Here is an 18442-nt window from a genome sequence, read left to right on the forward strand (position 1 = left end):
TGAATGCAACAGTCACATCCATCCATATGTAGTGTAATTCTATGCTTTTGGCAAGACACGTTATGAGCACAACAGACAACGCCAGTGTAAATTAAATACTTGCCAACGCCATGTACAGGTAGGTATATGGGTTTATGAATGTAATTTCTCCAAAATACCAATATTCTGTTTCCAATCGGATTATTGGCTGCATGTAAACATAGTCACTGATGGACCATTCGAAAAAGACAATTGTCTTTGTGTAGGCTTGTAGTATTCTCCTCAAACATCTACAGTAGTTTATGGTTTTAACTATATCATATTTATCCATTTGATCCTAAGGAACAGCACTTAACTAGTTGTCAGATACTCTTTGTGATTGGTTACTTAATCCAATATGAACAGAAAACCAAACTGTTCTGTTTAAACATTACATTTAGTTTGATGGGATGCTTTCTGCTACACACAACAGGATTACAGACGTCAAAACAACACCGAAAAAGTAGACTTAATCCACTGAAATTGCCCATTGGACCAGAAGATTGGTTCGATCTAGAGGTAAGATCTTAAGCCCGAGCCCGAACCGAAACTTTGGTTGCGCCCAAAATGCCAAACATTAGTTGTGGTTAGGCCAGGCTTCTCTCTCACTGACTTTTTCTTTTTAATCGTTCATTGTCATTGTTCTTATTCTTTTAATATTCTTTTTATTAAAGTCAGCGAGAGAGTGGCCTAGCCCCCCTTCGCTTCGCAAAAAACGTCCTCACAAATAAAATATGAAAATTCGAGTTTGCTTTGGGCTCAGTCCCTCAAATCAAGTTAATTTGTCAGGTTCGGATGGGCTGGTGCTTCAATACCCACGGGCCGGCTCGGGTCGGGCAGGATTTTTTTTACCTCTATTTCGATCTTCCATTCATAAGACTCAAGTCTTACCTTCAAAGCATTCGACTCAGATTGACCAGTCATCTAAACATTCTTTTGGAGCTTTCTTTTTTTTAGCATCAAATGTGTAGGATTTAATGGAAGCCATCGCAGCTCTCTCCTGCTTTGACTCCTAATGTGGCAGTTGTAAGTGTTCTCTTTGTAGTCCCGTTCCAAGGCCTAGTTTTCATCCGGAAATTCCTCAGGACTTGATGCTTCATCATTGCTTAGGACTTCCCTGTTGGCGAAGGTTGCCGCAAGCGAGGCCCCCAGCGCCTGTTTGACGGGTGCCATCTCTGACAAGATGATGTTATCGGGGCTAACAAGCGTGGCTTTGTCCATAATCTCCTTGCTGTGCTTGGAAACAACCGCATCCAGAAAGTCGTACTTGTGCGAAAGTGTTCCGCTTTCAAACAAGTACTTAGTCAGGTAGGAAAACACCACATTTGCCAAAAACGAAGCCGTCATGGACACCGTCTTGAATGGGAATCTCTGTTGGATGAAATACTCAACGTCGCCGGTAAGGTGGTGGATCTTCTCCTGGGTCACCCATCCGGGGTAATAGATAAAGGGAGGAAGTTTAAGATAGGGCTCGCCTCCACCAATTCGGAGAAAAACACCAAAGACGTAAGCGGCCACTGAGCCGTAGGTGTTGGTCCCCTTGACAAAAAGGACGCTTATAAGTTGGGGAAAGACCACGACGTAGACCAGGTCCGAGCTCAGATACCACAGGCCATAGACAGAGCCTGTCAACAAAGCCATGGCTGTGGCGAGAGCTCCGAAAACGAAAATAGTGAGACGCATCACCCAGACGATCTCACGATCTGTGGCCTGGAGGACAATTAGAAACGCATCATCAGTATTGGGATCCATCAAATGTTCAGTGGGAGATTTTGTTTGTCTTAGTTAATTGTCTAGATTGATGTACACATTAAAGTCCCCCTGTTTAATGGTTCACTGGGATGCTGGTACCGTTTGGGGTGCTTGAAGGCCATTCAAGGGTAGTTGAGATTGTAAATACGGTTCACGAATCCCCTGACCACCTGGTTCGTTGGGGCACCAAGTATATCCTAAAAACCTATTCGCAATTGCAGCACTTAAGAGGGAGAAAAAACCTCTATTTTGGTAGTTTTACCTAAAATAATTTTATTTGCAACCTGAAGTTTAGTTGAGTAACCCTTAAGGTCACTCAGACAAAAGAGTTTTAAGATTATCCACTCAGATATTAGAAGACTTGAACTGATCTGCTTGGTTGTTGTGACTGTCCTTGCATTGCGCTTTCCTATCAAAAAGCACTCTTGCACACTTCCTCCAATTTGAACCACTTAAGAACCTTTACATATTGGCAAATCTACGAGGCGGAGTTAGAGGGGCCTCTAGAACGGGTTGGAATTCCTTATCTAAAGGCTTCTCTCCCTGAATTTCTTTACAAGTTTAAAATACATTGATGTCTCACTTTATCTTAAGTGTCTGCTAAAGTTTCTCATTTTACTATATTTCAATTACTTTAATCAGTTAACCAGTTACAAATTGATTAAAAAAAAAAAGTTTCTAGAAAAACATCTCCTTTTTATTTTGAAACTTTTGGTGAACATTTCCTCCAAGTGATTCATTTATTCTTAATTTTTTTTTTTTTCTATTGTAAATATATATCTTATCTCACTCTATATAAGTCATACACCTAAGAAATGCAGTAAACCTAGCTCATTTATATTATTAAGATAATCATGTTATTTTTGAATTATCCCTAGACTTAGCATCTGCCATATTGGACAGTTTTGCCCATTCTGAGGATTTATTATTTTACTAGAAAAATTATGACAATAGCCCTGCGATTGGCTGGCAACCAGTTCAGGGTGTCCCCTGCCCACTGCCCGATGATTGCTGGGATGGGCTCCAGCACCCCCGCGACCCTACTGAGGATAAGCGGTGTAGCTCATGAGATGAGATGAATTATGACAATATAGTAATTTTAAAATATTTTTTTGTGAATATTATCTTTAGTGAGTGAGTGGTTGATTTTTAGGACTTGATTAAAACAGAAATATATTGTTGGTTCTTTTCAGGAAAAATCTTTCCCCATATAGGTGTTGGGTAAAATGACAGTAATGTGTAGCTTAGATTTTAAGTTGCAGGACGTTCTTCCCATTACAATTTACCACTAGAAAACACTAAAACACTACCCTAATTTTTTGCGTGACCCATAATAAATGCCCATAACTAAAATGTGTATTAATGGAGAGTCTGCGTATCATAGTGCGCTCTCGGTGAAGCATGCAATTGTCCTCTTGGGCCCAACTCATAGGGGGCGATGATGCTTAATGGGACAATGCCATACAATTAATACCAGCTGCCGTTAATTATAATAGAAGAAACACAGTGTCAAAGTGCAGCAATGTCTGCACCAGTTTTAAGCAGACTTGTTGTGAAACAGAGCAACAATTTCAAGCATTTACAAGCACATTACCCAAAATTCAAGCACTTTTCAATCCTTGAAAACTCAATTAAGTTTAAGCATTTTCAATAATTTAAAGCACCTGTATGAACCCTGTTTAATTATTTAAAGACAAATAATTAACACATCAGCTGTAACTTCTCTCGTAATGCCGACTGATGCAAATGACTGGGAGTAGAATTTTTTTCGTGAAGATGTTGCTGTCTTACCGACTGTCGAAAGGCGAGTTGATAGATGTTCCTGGCAAACATGGAGCTGGCGGAAAGGATGGAGGAATCTGCAGAGGACATGACGGCAGCCGACACGGCCCCCAGCCCAATAAAGGAAACGTACGGCGGGCAAAGATGCTGTAGCACAATAGGAAGTATCATGTCCGACTGGTCTTTGTCCTTCGGGGGTAGGGACCCGTAAGAAGTCTGGTTCCAGTCTACAAATGAACAGTGAAAAACATTTTTTTAGCATATTTCCAGGTTTTAAAATATATACTTGGTTGTAGTGTAATCATGCCGACAGATATAAGAAAAGTTTAATTTTTTTATAAGATATTTTCCTCACATGGTTTTCCGTGCCTTGGCTAGAGCTTTGCATGCCTAGGTCTACTCAGATGTAGAATGGATGCTGTTATGCAGCAGTGGTCAGCAACCACCGAGTGGCTGACCTGTACCGGACCGTGGGTGTACTAGTACGCATTTTTTCTTAACCTCCCAAAAGATTCAAAGTTTGGGTGGGCGTGTTTTGGTGGTTCACTACCGTATTTGAGTGATTATTGACAAACACAGCTGACCATGTATGCTCAGCATGGATACGACGGGAATTGAACCCGGAGCGCGGTGAGCGTGCTGAATCCTAATCACCAGCCATTCGATTTTGTCTCCTTATAACACTGTTTTACTAATAGTGCCACGTTTGTACAATGTTGTATTGGAGTATTACAGGAAAGAGTTCAGCAGAATCAACGTTGTAAAAGGTAAAAATAGCGTAATAATGAGATAAAATTGAATGCCTTTTTCCTGTGATTACACAGTAGATTTAGACTTGTTATTCTTATTGTTATTATTGTCATCATTATTATTACCAATGTTATATTGGGCCTGGCTGTGAGAATATTGACAAACATTAAACTGGTTTGTGGTACAGAAAATGGTGGAGACTACTTTTATAAAGCAGTTAAAAGTTAATTTTATTATGTAAACAAGGTGTTTCAAATTTCATTTTTATTTTGAAGGTCAGTAAATTGTTTTGTTCAAATGCCGAAATTTTGGATCAATACAAATCTGATTTCGACCACGTCTGCTCTCCCGTCCCGACTTACGACCCGTTTTTTGATCCCGACCACGTTTTTGCTCTCCTGTCCCAGCAATCCACCGGTTTCCCGTCACCGCCGTCACTCGCTACGGAAGATCCACTTCACAATCCGAGTACGAGAGCAATTTTCTTCCCGCCTCCAGCGAAAACCGGATCGTGGGCGCAGCCCTTCCTTTTTCCTTCAATAAAACTTGTGGTAAACATCACGCAAGTGGGTCCTGTTTCCGTTCTGGTCCTGACAATGAATAGGTATACATATATATATATATGATATGTTTATACAATTTTTGATATTAGAAAGGTAAAACAGGTTGGAATTTAGTGTCTAAATTCATGGCTCTTTCCTGTTCTCCTTGCAAGTTCAAAGTCCATTGTGTTTCTACTAAACTATAATCTTCAATGTTTAAATAAACATTTCGGCAACTATTACTTTTTCATAATCATTATAGGATGCTAGAAATCTATAGAGGTTCATGCCACTTGGCTTGCACATTGTGCTTCCACAAACACGTGACATATTTTCCTTGCCATGTTTTAAAAATTAAATTTGCTCTCCAGAGGCGAACGTTGTGAGCACCGTATGCTTCTACTGTACATGAAGCAGCTTCAGATGGGGCAGATTAATTAGCTCGTCTTCAGATGTAATATTCACTAAACAGTCTGATGGCCCTGCCGCTTGTTTACCCTCCAGTCACAGTGGGCGTCCACGTTTGCATATCTGATAAAATCTCTGCAGATGTAAATAAGCGTCCGCTTTGATTGAAATGTCCTTTTTTTGCTAAAGGTTGTTATGCCGGGATTTTTCATTTGTGAAGAAATGAGTGAGTCGCTCACGCACTATGATTGACAGCCAGCTCATGGTAAAAAAAACGAACATTTTTTAAGAGTGCGCGGCTTGGCTCCAACAGTTGTTTTGGGTGAAAACGTGTTTGCGGTGTGAAGAAAAACAATTTGACATCAGAAAAACTGAGTACTGTAGCTCCTAAATGGGTTAGATAATCAGGGTTGGCTGCAGTCTTGGGACTCAGCATTATGAAGGAAGGTGTTCCTAGAATGCAATTACTTTTCTCACTAACAAGAAATGTTACGCGTTACTATCTAGCCAATAATGTTGCTGTTCTTTATTTCCACACCCTTTAAGTGAGATCTGCTTTTGAAACCTAGGATATGCAATGAAACCAAAGGGCTAAGATTAACGACTAACGACCCGTTTTTTGACCCCAACCACGGTCTGATTTCCCGTCCTGGCTAACGACCTGTTTTTCCATCTAACTACGCTACTAACTCCCTCTCAAGAAGATCCACTTCCGCATTCGGAACACGCTCTGATCCAGTGAGCAGCGGATCGCTGGCGCTGCCTTTCCTCTTTATTTCAATAAACTTGTGAGTGACGTTACGCATCTGGGTCCTACTTCTGTTCGTGACAGTAAAACTAAATGCATCAAAAGAAGCCTTACATTTTCTGTATATTAAATGAAAGAAAAACTCCTTATCTTATGGAGTAGCCAACAGAAGTTAGTATTATTCTTAAATAGTTAAAATTGTTTTCCTTCATATTTTTTTTTTCCCTCATGTTGAGGTTTTTGAGTTTTTCCTTGCCCTCTTGTAGGCTTTAGATTAGGGGATGGTGTCATAATAGCAGGGTTGGGTAGGGTTACTTTAACTGGATTACTTTCAATTACTTTTGGATTGCTCCAATACCAAATATGCTAATAAAAGACAAAAGAAACTAAATATGAATAAAATTACTAAATTTTGTGCAGGCTTGGGGAGTAACGGAATACATGGAACGGCAAAAATGATGTTGGCAAGCTGTTTGGATTTATTCTCATTTTGATTCTGTCGCATTTTATGTTAGTTTTGCCGGAGATCAAAGAGATCAAAGCCAGGAGAGAAAGCTTACCACGTGTTGTGAGTCATCATTTTATTCATATTTAGTTTGTGGTTTGTAATAATCTGTGGTCTGTGCAGCCTTTTGAGACTCTTTGTGATTAAGGGCTATACAAATAAACATGACTTGACTTGACTTGGCTCAAGGGAGGGCCTTTGGAACAGGTTGGACTTTCTTATTTGAAGGCTCCCCTTCCTCTCATCCTTGCAAGCTTAAAATCCATTGATGTCTTCTGTCCTTATTTTAAATGTCTACTTATTTTCGAACTTGTCAATGAGGTTATTACTGCATAAAAAGCCCCAGGAAATTGAATTAAATTAATCTCTGTAATGGATAGGTCCAGTCCTGATTTAGATTATTTTTTCAGAGTAAAGGGTAATTATACCATTCCATCTTTTGAGACTCCTATTTGTGATAGCAGTTGGAAGCAAGCCAAGGCCCCAGCACATATGGCAGCACATATTTACCGGTGGATGCCCCTATAGCTCCTATGAGGATGGAGGGAACTGCCATGACCAAACAGCCGAATGCAGCGAGGAAGGAAAGGACCTGGGCGTAGGTAGCTGAAGAGGCAGAAAGAACCCGTTGAAAATAGACCTGCCAGGGAATCCCACCCAACATCTAGAAACAGAAATACAACTGTATTTACTTCTTATAGAGTTTTATCACAACAACTTAACTGCAATTTCTCCAGCTACCACATAAACAGTGACAGATTAATCGGTCTGCTAAACGGATCTCCCAGAAGATGGGCATAACTTACCAGCAAGCAGAAATTATCTGCCCAGAGCCATTTATCTGCAGGCTCAATATTCCCTAGCCAGGGCGATTGGTGGACGGCCTCCCTGGCTGTCACGCTGATGTCTGACACAGCAGGGTTGGATAATGCAAAAGGAACGCTTATCCACTGTTGGTTCAGATGACATATATTGAATACCTCGCAGTAGTATAGAGACATTTTATTTCCACCAGGTTGCGAAACTCACCAAACCCACAAAGATGCAGAAAAGTTGAACAACATCCGTGTAAGCCACAGAGTAGAGTCCACCCATGAGGGTGTAGAAGATAGCAATCAAGGCTGAGATGACCACTGACATGTTGATGTTGATGTCTACAATCACACTCAGAGTGGCTCCTGTAGGACAGATCTGGGTTTTGAAATTTGCCTGAGGTGAAGCAAAGGTTCTAAACCACAGGTTCTTAAGTGTGTTCGAGCTACCGAACCCCACCAGTATTATCTGCGCATTTACTGAACCCTACTTTAGTGTACAAGAAAAAGTCTTTTTTTTTTTTTTATTCAAGATTTATATTTTTTCTCTCAGTTTTAAGATGACTTAAGCCAAAATGTCTTTGTTCATGTCCTTTATTCAGTCGTGGATGGTGTAATTTTAAAGAGGAATTTGATATAATTTACCATGGGCCGCTGATCCGAGTTTTAGATTGGCCATCTTAATGCAGCTGTTTATTTGTTTCACCAATGGAGTGTGGATTGCTCTGCTTTGCTATTATGTATAGGAAGTTGTGAGCATCTCTTTGTTGTAATGATTAAGGAGAAACCCTAATAACATTTGAAAAAAGACAGATGGATCCAGTTCTTAGCTTGATTTCCTGCAGCTTTTTTTTTTCTTTTTTTTGCAAAACCATCCGATTTGGGGGGTTTTAATGAAACAAAACGACATGATAGTTTAGATTTTGTTTCAAAATATTTTTTTTCTGGTTGTTTCAAACATTGACATCCGTTTTTGGGTAGTGTTTTGAAGCAAAACAAAATAGATTCTGGGGTTTATCAAACACACAGAGCCCCCTTATATTTATTGTTTAATCATTCTATTAGAAGGAAGCAAGGTTTTGGGTGCTCTGAGGAGAGTGATGAGCAACACAAGAGTGTGAGTATGGATGTTAAAAGGGGACTATATGAGAGTGTGATTGTGCCGACTGTGTTGTATGGTGCAGAGACTTGGAGCCTGAATGCAGATTTGAGAAGGAAATTAAATGTTTTTGAGATGAAGTGTTTGAGGAGTATGTTAGGAGTGACAAGATTGGATTGATTGAGAAATGAAATTGTGAGCGACAGAACTGGAGTAATAGCGGAACTGAGCAAGCGTGTGGATAAGAGAGTACTCGGTTGGTTCGGACACATGGAGAGGATGGATGAGGGGCGAATGTTGAAAAGGATCTACAGAGCAGAAGTCAATGGAAGGAGACCAAAAGGAAGGCTGCGATTGATGAGGATGGATGGTGTTATGAGTGCACTGCAGAAAAAAGGTCTAAACATAGTGGAAACTAGAGCTCTTGTTGGTTATAGGAATGAGTGGAGAGGTGTTGTAAAAGGATAGTGGGATGTTTGGACACGTTCTAAGGGATGGGCAGGGCACCTGTATGATGCGGTAGGGGTAAACCAGTGAAAGCTGTCGGGCCCTGCTGTTGAACAGAAGAGTGTGTTGTGTCACCCTGACCTGAGTGACATGGCCGCTTTTTTGTGTCCCGTTTCATCTGGAGGGAAGAAATTATGACCAACTTGGGTGCGAAGGTGCTTAACTTGTTTGGGTGTTTGGGCATTTAGGGTTGGTCATGGTCCAAAGAAATTTGTGTGTGTTTTTACCACTTTTCCCCTTTTTATTTTCTTTGTTTTTGTAAGTGTTTGTCTTACTGTTGATCACCCCTCTTGAGGGATATGACCAGGGTAGATAGATAGATATAGATAGATAGATAGATAGATAGATAGATAGATAGATAGATAGATAGATAGATAGATAGATAGATAGATAGATAGATAGATAGATAGATAGATAGATAGATAGATAGATAGATAGATAGATAGATAGATAGATAGATAGATAGATAGATAGATAGATAGATAGATAGATAGATAGATAGATAGATAGATAGATAGATAGATAGATAGATAGATAGATAGATAGATAGATAGATAGATAGATAGATAGGTATTCTATTTGAAAAGATACATCTGTTACAACTGTTACTACTGCAATACTACCCGAGTTTGGGGGTTTCATTAAACAACCAAATGTTGGGGATTGTTCAAAACAAAACTAACTATTCTGCAGAGTTTTTTCTAACAAACTGAGTGTATTTGTTGGATTGGATTTTGAACAATAGTGAACTAATGTTTAAAGGTGGGATGTGTTTTTGAGGTGTCCTTAAAAAGTTCAAAGTTAAATATTTTCTCTGTTAAGTAATGAGTTTAAAGAGCTCTTATGCTTTATTTTCCAATGCGACTGCTTTTTTCGTACATTTATCAGCGCTGTTCGAGGCGGAAAACTTTAGGTTTGTGGAAAAGGAGCTGGATGGAGTGCTGGTGTCATGCTCGTCCCAGCAGGTTTTTTTGTCAGTGTAGCATGAAAAATGTCGGGATCCAGCGTGCCATCGTTCATCAGGGGGCGCTGGAGAATCATTACACCTGCTGCTCATTATCCACATCTGCGCTTATGGTAAATGGTTGGTATTTATATGGCGCTTTTCAAGTCACTAAAGACCTCCCAAACCCTTTACAATGTGCTTATCGGGGATTTTGAATAAGTGGACTGCGCTGACAATCTAAGTTGTCAGATTGTTGCGCTTCAAGCCGTATTTTCCTGCCAAAAAGCTCACTCCTTGTTTCCTGTGCTGTGCCCTAGAAAGACTGGCATTATTACCTCCGGACGTGAGTTGTTCAGACTGTGCTTTTGGTTCATTTTTTTTACCTTCCTCACATCTCCTTTCCCCCTAAATGAAACTGTCAATGCTGCTCTTGTGTTCCCGTTTGGATTCAACTACCAAACACAAACGACATGGTGAAAGTAAGAACAGGCCTAGTTCTAGTAAAGTCGAAATGCCAATCCAAATCTGAAGAAATGTGAAAAATAAGAGTGGATTCGAACACGTCCAAGAAATACACTTACATGCACATCATGAAAGAGCTGACTAAGGCTGCCATCATGACTTTAGGCCTAGAGGTGGCCACAGAGAGTAACTAGGTTTCAAATTCTGTACGGCTTCTTTAAAAAAGTTTTTTAAAACAATCGAAAATATTACCAGTAAAATATTAGTCCTGCGAGAATCATTCAAATATTTAGGGGTCGTTTTAAATAAAACAGCTCAATCTTTGGGTTATTGTTGATGCAAAACATCCCCCAAGAGTTGGGTCAAATGAACCTTTTTGTTTTATTAAACACACAATACGACCTTTCTCTTTAAGCTCTTAAAATCGCATCAAATTTTGGATGTGCGTCAATCACAAATGTTTTACTTTGGTTCAAGTTCAATGAACTTTGTCGTTATGAATCAGTGGTTACACAGAAATTATTCAAAAATCACCTACCTAAGGCTGATAAAATGGCCGCAGACCAGAAGATTTCGCCCATGACAGCAGGGATAAAAAGCAGACCACCCATCCTTTTTCCATAGAGCTGTTGGAACGGATCCAGCATTGTGACATAGCCACGGGATCGCATGGGTTTAGCAAAGAAAAGGCCACCTGGAAGGAGTCAGAAATGATTAGATTTTGTATTTTTCAATGTGAAGTCGCACCTTCAAATAATCTTCAAATAGTGGCAGCGAAATGTCTCACTGGGAGGTAAACAGTCATATATACTGTAGCCAATATTGTAGGAAATATAGTTTTACTTTCTTCAACATTATTCTAATATCTCTATATCACTGAACTAGACACTGTAAATATATTGATTTAAGCCCTTTTGGCTTGAAGATATCAAAACGAATGTGCTACTAGCAAACGGCAAGCTAACAAGGCTCCTAAGTATATAATAGAATTTAGGGCAATTTGTAAAAGTTCAAAACATGCTACAATTTCAGTTAATCATTGTACATTAGATTATTACTATTTACTAGTACAGAAAAAACTGCCGTAGCTTTTACATCATTTCAATATTGGCCTTGATCAAAGAACATCCTACTTTTTCTTTTTGTCCTGGGCACGTAACTTCAACGAACAAGCATAACTGATTTACAAATTTAGTAACTGCCACTTTTGATGCTAAACTCTCCATGTTGAGGTTTTTGAGTTTTTCCTAACCCTCATGTAGGTTTTAGATCAAGTGATGGTGTAATAATAGTCTGTGGTTTGCAATAATCTGTGGTCTGTTCAGCCCTTTGAGACTCTTTGTGATTAAGGGCTATACAAATAAACACGACTTGACTTGAATCCAGCTACACCTTCGGATCTGAGCATGCGCAACAACCTCATTGCAGTTCAAAGATGCACAAGGATGAATACACAGACTCAAAATGACCAAAATCCGACAATGTTTCTTTTGCATTTGCAGAATTTTCGATATCTTTGATACTAGCAGCAAGATGCATGTTTGAGAGATAGTTCATTTATTTTTATTGTTATTTTTAATGACTGAAGGGTTTTTACCACTAGTAGGCGCTAGATTAGAGGTAGGGAACCTATGGCTCGGGGCCCATATATGGCTCCAAAATAAAATGTAAATATTGCACATCTTTTTGTGGCGTTCCAAAGTCAAGTGATTTCATCCCGATTTTGGTCCATATAAACCCGAAGCTACTTAATGCAGAAGTTTGATAAGAAACCATTCAAACTGATAAATAAAAACGCTGGCAAACGACTTTGATTGGGTGAGCAGTACGGGTGGGCGGATCCCTGCACACAGCGCAAGGCACTTCCTTCTCTCTCTCTCTCTCTCGCTCAGTGCAGTCTACAACGAAAGTGAATATGACAATATGCTTATCGTTTGCAGTCATTTGTGACATTTTTACAAAAGAACTTTGCATGCACATGGTTTTGAAACCATTATTAAGGACAAATTTCATGGAAAGAAATTGCCTCAACACTCTTAACTGAAGGTGGAAGACATTGTAAATGGCATATTTACATTTATTTGGGACACAGGATTTGGTATTATTATCATTTCATACATTTGATTAAATCATCAAATGACACACAGTGAAATAAAATGTGCTGAAGAATTAGCTTTTGTCTCGAGAGCGTGTTTGGCAGTTTTTTCAATTTTGTCTGAAAATATATGATGTGGCTCTCTCAATTTATTTTCAAAACATTTATTGCTTTATGGCTCTTTGGGTCAAAAAGGTTCCTGACCCCTGGGCTAGATAATACACACAGTCCCTTTAATGAAAGATGTGCCAGCAGTAATTTGAAATCTGCTTTATTTCAATCCATCTTTTAAGAAAGGGCCAAAGACTTGTTAATGATATTTGAACAAAACAAATTCTTACCTAGTACCAAGCTTAGTGCGTAACCAAAGGGAGCTTGTGCCCAGGCCAATCCATAGTCGGGCAAGTACACATATTCAGCAGTCCCGTTGATGTAGCCTCCACCTACCCAAGTAGCTGACAAAATAAATCAATAAATACATACACATTAAGTACTTTTGATTCTCCACATGGTAAAAAAATGTGTATTACCAACCAGTCATTGTGAAGACTCCCACAAACAAGCCAATGTCCCTGCCGCCGACCATAATGCTCTCGCTCCGCTCGCCCCCATCTCCCACTCCCGAGTTTTTGTTCTTCCACGCCGCCCAAATTCCCACAAAGAGAATCACGAGATAAAAAATCACAATGGCCACCAGACCCTCGACGTGGATGGTCATCTTGTTTTACCTATTCAAGTGCTCATTGAGAGAAACTATACAGAAAAAGAAAAAGTCATTTAAAAATGGTTTATTGGCTTTCGGGGGAGTGCGTGTAGTGGTGTCGCGACGTTTCACGGACACCTGTACGTGATTTTTTTCTTTGTACGTTTTGGTACTTTAACATTGTTATTTGGGATGTCACTGAGGAGAGTGCGTGCGCAAGCGCGTGCGTGTCGTGGGTGTACGCGCTCGTGTCAACTTTTACCCACGCAGATTGCTTTAGGCAATTAAAGATAACTTTGTGACCATTCAACCCAATTGTCTTTGAACACAACGCGGAATTACACGAACGCGGACGTACAGTAACCTTAAATATTCCGTCTGTCTGTGTTTGTCTCTTTTTTTCTTTCTCTCCCTTTCAATCTAACCTCTCTCCTCCTCTCTGCATCTCTCCCACTCACTTTCTTTGCTGTGTTTCTCTCCCACTCTCTTCTTCTTTCCCTTTCTCTCTAACTCCTCTCCCCATTTCTCCCTTCCCCCTATCTAACTCCATCTTTCTCTTTCCCTTATTTACGTTTTTCTCCTTCTCTGTGTCTCTCTCCCTTTCTCTATATCTCCCACTCTGTTTCTCTTATTCTCTTTGTCTTGCTTCCTCTCTTTCTGTGTCCCTTTGTCTCTACCCCCATCTCTCTCTCTTCCTCTCTCTCACTCTTTCCTTATGTCTCTCCCTCTCTTTCTTGTCCCCTCTCATTCCTTCTCTTCTTGTCTCTACTTCTCTCGCTGCAGCCCTACTCTCTTTCTCCTTCTCTCTCTCTTTCTCACTTTCTATTTTTGTGTTGCTCTCTTTTACTCCCTCTTTTTGTCTCTCCTGTTCTCTACCTCCATCTTCCTCTGTCTTTATCTCCTTACCTCCCTCCCTCCCTCCCTCTCCCCCTGTTCCTCTGTCTGTCTCTCTCACTCACTGGCTTTTTTTTGTTTCTCTCTCTCTCTCTCTCTCTCTCTCTCTCTCTCTCTCTCTCTCTCTCTCTCTCTCTCTCTCTCTCTCTCTCTCTCTCTCTCTCTCTCTCTCTCTCTCTCTCTCTCTCTCTCTCTCTCTCTCTCTCTCTCTCTCTCTCTCTCTCTCTCTGTGAGAGCTGGCAATGACCTGGTCTACACTGTGTGCAACCTATCAGTTAATTTGAGGACTTGGGCTGTCTTTCTCCTCAGCGTGGACTTTCTTCCATATGGTGAATTTCCTCACATTGTTTCTCTCGGCCCTATCTGTTTCCATTGATTTCAGATTATTTATTAATACAGCATGTACTGGATCGGAGTTTAAGTGTGAAATGCTCATGGGAGTAGGGCAGCTAGTTTGTTTCGTATTTACTGTGTTGTTGTTTAAGACAATAAAGACAATTTTAATTCTATATCTAAAAATGAGTACACACACACACACAAAAAGTGATTTAGAATCCAGTATTAGTAAAGTCACACGCGGTTGCCTGTCAACGGCGAGGTCTGGCTCATTTCTAAAAAGCGTGATGACGCTTTACATCGAAAAACAAGGGTGACCAGATGATGAAGGTGCTGTATCTGATTCTGGTCGGGAAGCTTCTCCTGCTACTGGTAACCATGGAAACCAGTACTATCTGTTTCATTTGTGGTAGCAAACCCCTACCCAAAAAACAGCCTGGAAAGGGATGGGTGCTTCCGGGCTGTACTTGCCCAAGACGCACCAGAGGAAGTAGTGACCTGATCACCCCGGCGGCTAAGGGATTTGTGATCCGTGAGCATCTTCCACAAGGTAATAGGTAGAAGAAGTAGTGGCCAGGAGTCCTTCATGATATTGACTGCTCTATGACTGCACTATGACTATTTTTGCACCAAATGCATATTGCACAAACCCTTACGATACCAAACTGTATGTAACATCCTACATGCCGACATTTCTTGTGTAAATTTTGTGTAAATTATAACTATAACCTTATCCTCCAAGTTTCATAACCTTATCTTCTCTGTTCCTTTATCTTCTTGGGTTTTTTACCTCACTGTGAAACTGGAGTGTCATGCCCAATTTCGTTGTCACAATATGTTAACCCATTTTGTAACAATGACAATAAAGGTATATTCTATTCTATTCTATTCTATTCTATTCTATTGCGGTAGCAACAGCTGGCAATGTCAACCCGACTGGGTAGAGAGCAGCCAATTATTTCAGGGCTGTGTTGATGATTTATTTGTATATTTATCCTATTTTTTTTCTTCTTCTCTAAAGTTTCTATTTCATGTTTGTCCTAGAGTTACACATCCAATTTATTGTCAACAATGTTTACTACATTGTCATCAAGGACAATAAAGAATTTTTTATCCTAGCTTTCAAAGAATAGTCCCTCATAGTCTAGTTTTTCTTTACCGTACAGTTTAATATTTGGGTTTTACATGCAGGTTTCACAGGGGATGATGTAATGGTGGTGCGTGCAGCCCTTTACGACTTTTTGTGATAAGGGCTATGAAAATAATTGTGACTGGTCTAAAGTGATATATGCTCAACCACAATTGCACTTAAAGGTAAAGGTGAGGCTACCTGAACCATCTGAGTGTTATGCAAACAATTATTCAAATGCAAAAAGTTGTATCTACGTTAATGATGAACTGTTTCTTTTTTGTAAAATGTATACCTTCTAGTCCATAGCTAGTCATCCTTAATGTCCAACCACCCCTGACAAGCCAGAATCATGTTCCAGCTAATGCTTATAACTCAGTGAAAAAACAACTAGAGCCCCTAAGAAGTATGTGCCCGTGTTAGTGCACGTCTGGTAATTAAAAAATAGGATTTGAGGGTTATACGGGAATAAACTTTGCCAGTGGAAAATTGGTTTTGGATTGATTACATAAAGGTTCTCGTTCATAAGTAAACAGGGTTTAGGACAGAAATATTGTTAAACATCTTATCAACTAAAATAAATATTTCGTATTAGTACCATGTACCAGCGCAGACAACAGCTTCATTTCATGCTATAGCTTCGATTCTTCCTCTCCTGTGGCCGTTTTTCAAGTAAGAACTAGAAATTAAGAATAGTAGACTAATGTAAATTTTCCATTATTTTTTTTTTAATTGTGAAATCACACTTACTCAAGTGTACTAATTATAGAATAGAATAGAATAGAATAGAATAGAATAGAATAGAATAGAATAGAATATACCTTTATTGTCATTGTTGCAAAATGGGTTAACATATTGTGACAACGAAATTGGGCATGACACTCCAGGTAAAAAGTCAAGAAGATAAAGGAACAGAGAAGATAAGGTTATAAAACAAGGAGGATAAGGCTATAGTTATAATTTACATGATATTTACACAAGAAATGTCGGCATGTAGGACGTTACATACAGTTGGTATCGTAATACAGTTGGTATCGTAATACAGTTGGTATTGTAAGGGTTGTGCAATTTTGCATTTGGTGCAAAAGTCATCATAGTACTAAACCTAATCCCTAGAAAATTATTATGGACTATAACAAGGTGAGCTATTTTTTGCTATATGCAACATCCATTGTATACTGGTGATCCTGGTAGGGGGATTACCTCAGGTGCAGTCCCTTCTCAAGGTTCCTTCATTTTCTCCATTTTAAGGTTTTTGAGTTTTTCCTTGCTCTCATGTAGGTTTTAGATCAGGGGATTTTAAGGTTTGCAATGATCTGTGGTCTGTGCAGCCCTTTGAGACTCTGTGATTAAGGGCTATACAAATAAACATGACTTGACTTGACTATAACTTCAACTACGCTTAATCGCATCGCCAGAAACAAACCTTGAAGCTCCCCGTCGGGTTGACATCTGGATTTCTCGAGGACAGCTAAACCTCATCAATTCGTGTTTTAGCAATTAATATCTGACACTTGGGATGCATGTAGTCATTTCAATATAAAACAACTTAAGAGCTGGAGAAAACATGAGCTCACCTTTGTCTTTGGAGGAATCTTTAGAAGAATATAAGATAATTTATAACCACTGAAAAAAATCAGGTAGAAAAAGGCTCCCAAGAATGGACTAAAGGAAATTCTTGTTGGTAGAACTTCCCTGTTCTATTATCCTACAGTGGTTAAAAGTCTCCAAATCATCGGAACACTGCGAGAAGTACACGAGAGTGCATGTGAGTGTGTGAGAGAGAGATGTGGAGAGAGGAAGAGTGGAGAAGGTGGGTGGGGGTGGTTTGTCCTGGTGTGGAGATGAATGGGAGTGTTGGGTTTATTGGATGCTGTCAGGGCGGGGAGATGCTGGATGAATGTCTACCAGTGCTGGACCAAAATAGCAACTAATAGAGAGCGACGTGACGCACAACCTCGGGCGCGAAGATTTCCAATAGTGAATAATAAATCATCAATAGACGAGAGGGGCGGGCGGTTACTTTTCAGTGCAATTTTGATTGCAACTGCCCTGCATGCCCAGAGATGGTTGACTTGAAGGATTTGTCCGTCCTGGCTCTGTGTTTTACTTTGGAGGACCGATCCTGCCAAAAGTTGAAGTAAATGCATACACAAATAAACAAATAAATTCCGACAAATATATTCCATTTAGATAAATAAACACATTAATAAATTAAGTCATAATCAAATACATGGCATAAATTAAATGTATTTATTTAGTTGTGCATTTTGTCATTTTTTATTTTGGGATTTTTGTCAGTTTTCATTTTGTCGTGTATTTTGTCATATATTTTGTAATTTATTAGGTCAGGTATTTTGAAGAATACCGTATTTTCTTGTGTATTTTTTTCATGTAGCTTGTCAGGTATTTTGTCCTGTATTTTGTCATGTGTTTTGTTGGGCATTTTGTCATGTATCATAGTTTGTTGTATATTTGTAATGTATTTTGTCATGTACTGTATTTTGTCATGTATTTTTTCATGTATTTTGTTTTTTCTTTTGTCAGGTATTTTGTCGGCTATTATGTCATGTACCGCAGTTTGTCATGTATTTGGCATGTATTTTGTCCTGTATTTTGTCATGTGTTTTGTAGGGTATTTTGTCATGTATCATAGTTGTGTATTTGTCACATATTTTGTCATGTACTGTATTTTGTCATGTATTTTTTTTCATGTATTTTTTCATGTATTTTGTATTTTATTTTGTCGGGTATTTTGTCGGGTATTTTGTCATGTATTTGTCACGTATTTTGTCATGTATTTTGTTGGGTTTTTTGTCATGTATCATAGTTTGTTGTGTATTTTTTCATGTATTTTTGTTGGTATTTTGTCGGGTATTTTATCACGTATAGTGGTTTGTTGAGTATTTTTTCACGTATTTTTGGGGGTATTTGGTCAGGTATTTTGTCATGCA

The 18442-nt window shown here is 39.3% G+C and overlaps 1 protein-coding gene across 1 annotated transcript; it reads right to left on the reverse strand.

Moving 5' to 3' along the window:
- Window positions 1–680: 680 nt before the first annotated feature.
- On the reverse strand, window positions 681–17268 carry LOC148352608 (high-affinity choline transporter 1-like). The gene is made up of 9 exons (XM_088352543.1): window positions 17066–17268; window positions 12961–13179; window positions 12768–12881; window positions 10870–11025; window positions 7535–7683; window positions 7312–7455; window positions 7016–7169; window positions 3562–3779; window positions 681–1728 (listed from the first exon to the last, which is right to left on the reverse strand). Exons 2-9 carry the CDS (start codon window positions 13142–13144, stop codon window positions 1078–1080), a joined length of 1770 nt encoding a protein of 589 aa, XP_088208669.1. The 5' UTR covers window positions 13145–13179; window positions 17066–17268; the 3' UTR covers window positions 681–1077.
- Window positions 17269–18442: the final 1174 nt, after the last annotated feature.

The sequence above is a fragment of the Urocampus carinirostris genome, chromosome 14, assembly GCF_059441175.1.
Source record: "Urocampus carinirostris isolate Australia breed hairy pipefish chromosome 14, RoL_Ucar_1.0, whole genome shotgun sequence".
NCBI classification, from domain to species: domain Eukaryota; kingdom Metazoa; phylum Chordata; class Actinopteri; order Syngnathiformes; family Syngnathidae; genus Urocampus; species Urocampus carinirostris.

Bases quoted from the DNA above. Each gene is read 5' to 3' on its own strand.
- LOC148352608 (XM_088352543.1), bottom strand. From the start codon at position 13,144: ATGACCATCCACGTCGAGGGTCTGGTGGCCATTGTGATTTTTTATCTC. The intron at 11,026-12,767 runs GTAAGAATTTGT...GACTCCTTCCAG, and splicing joins CGCACTAAGCTTGGTACTAG to GTGGCCTTTTCTTTGCTAAA. The intron at 1,729-3,561 runs GTAAGACAGCAA...ATTGTCCTCCAG, and splicing joins AACTCGCCTTTCGACAGTCG to GCCACAGATCGTGAGATCGT.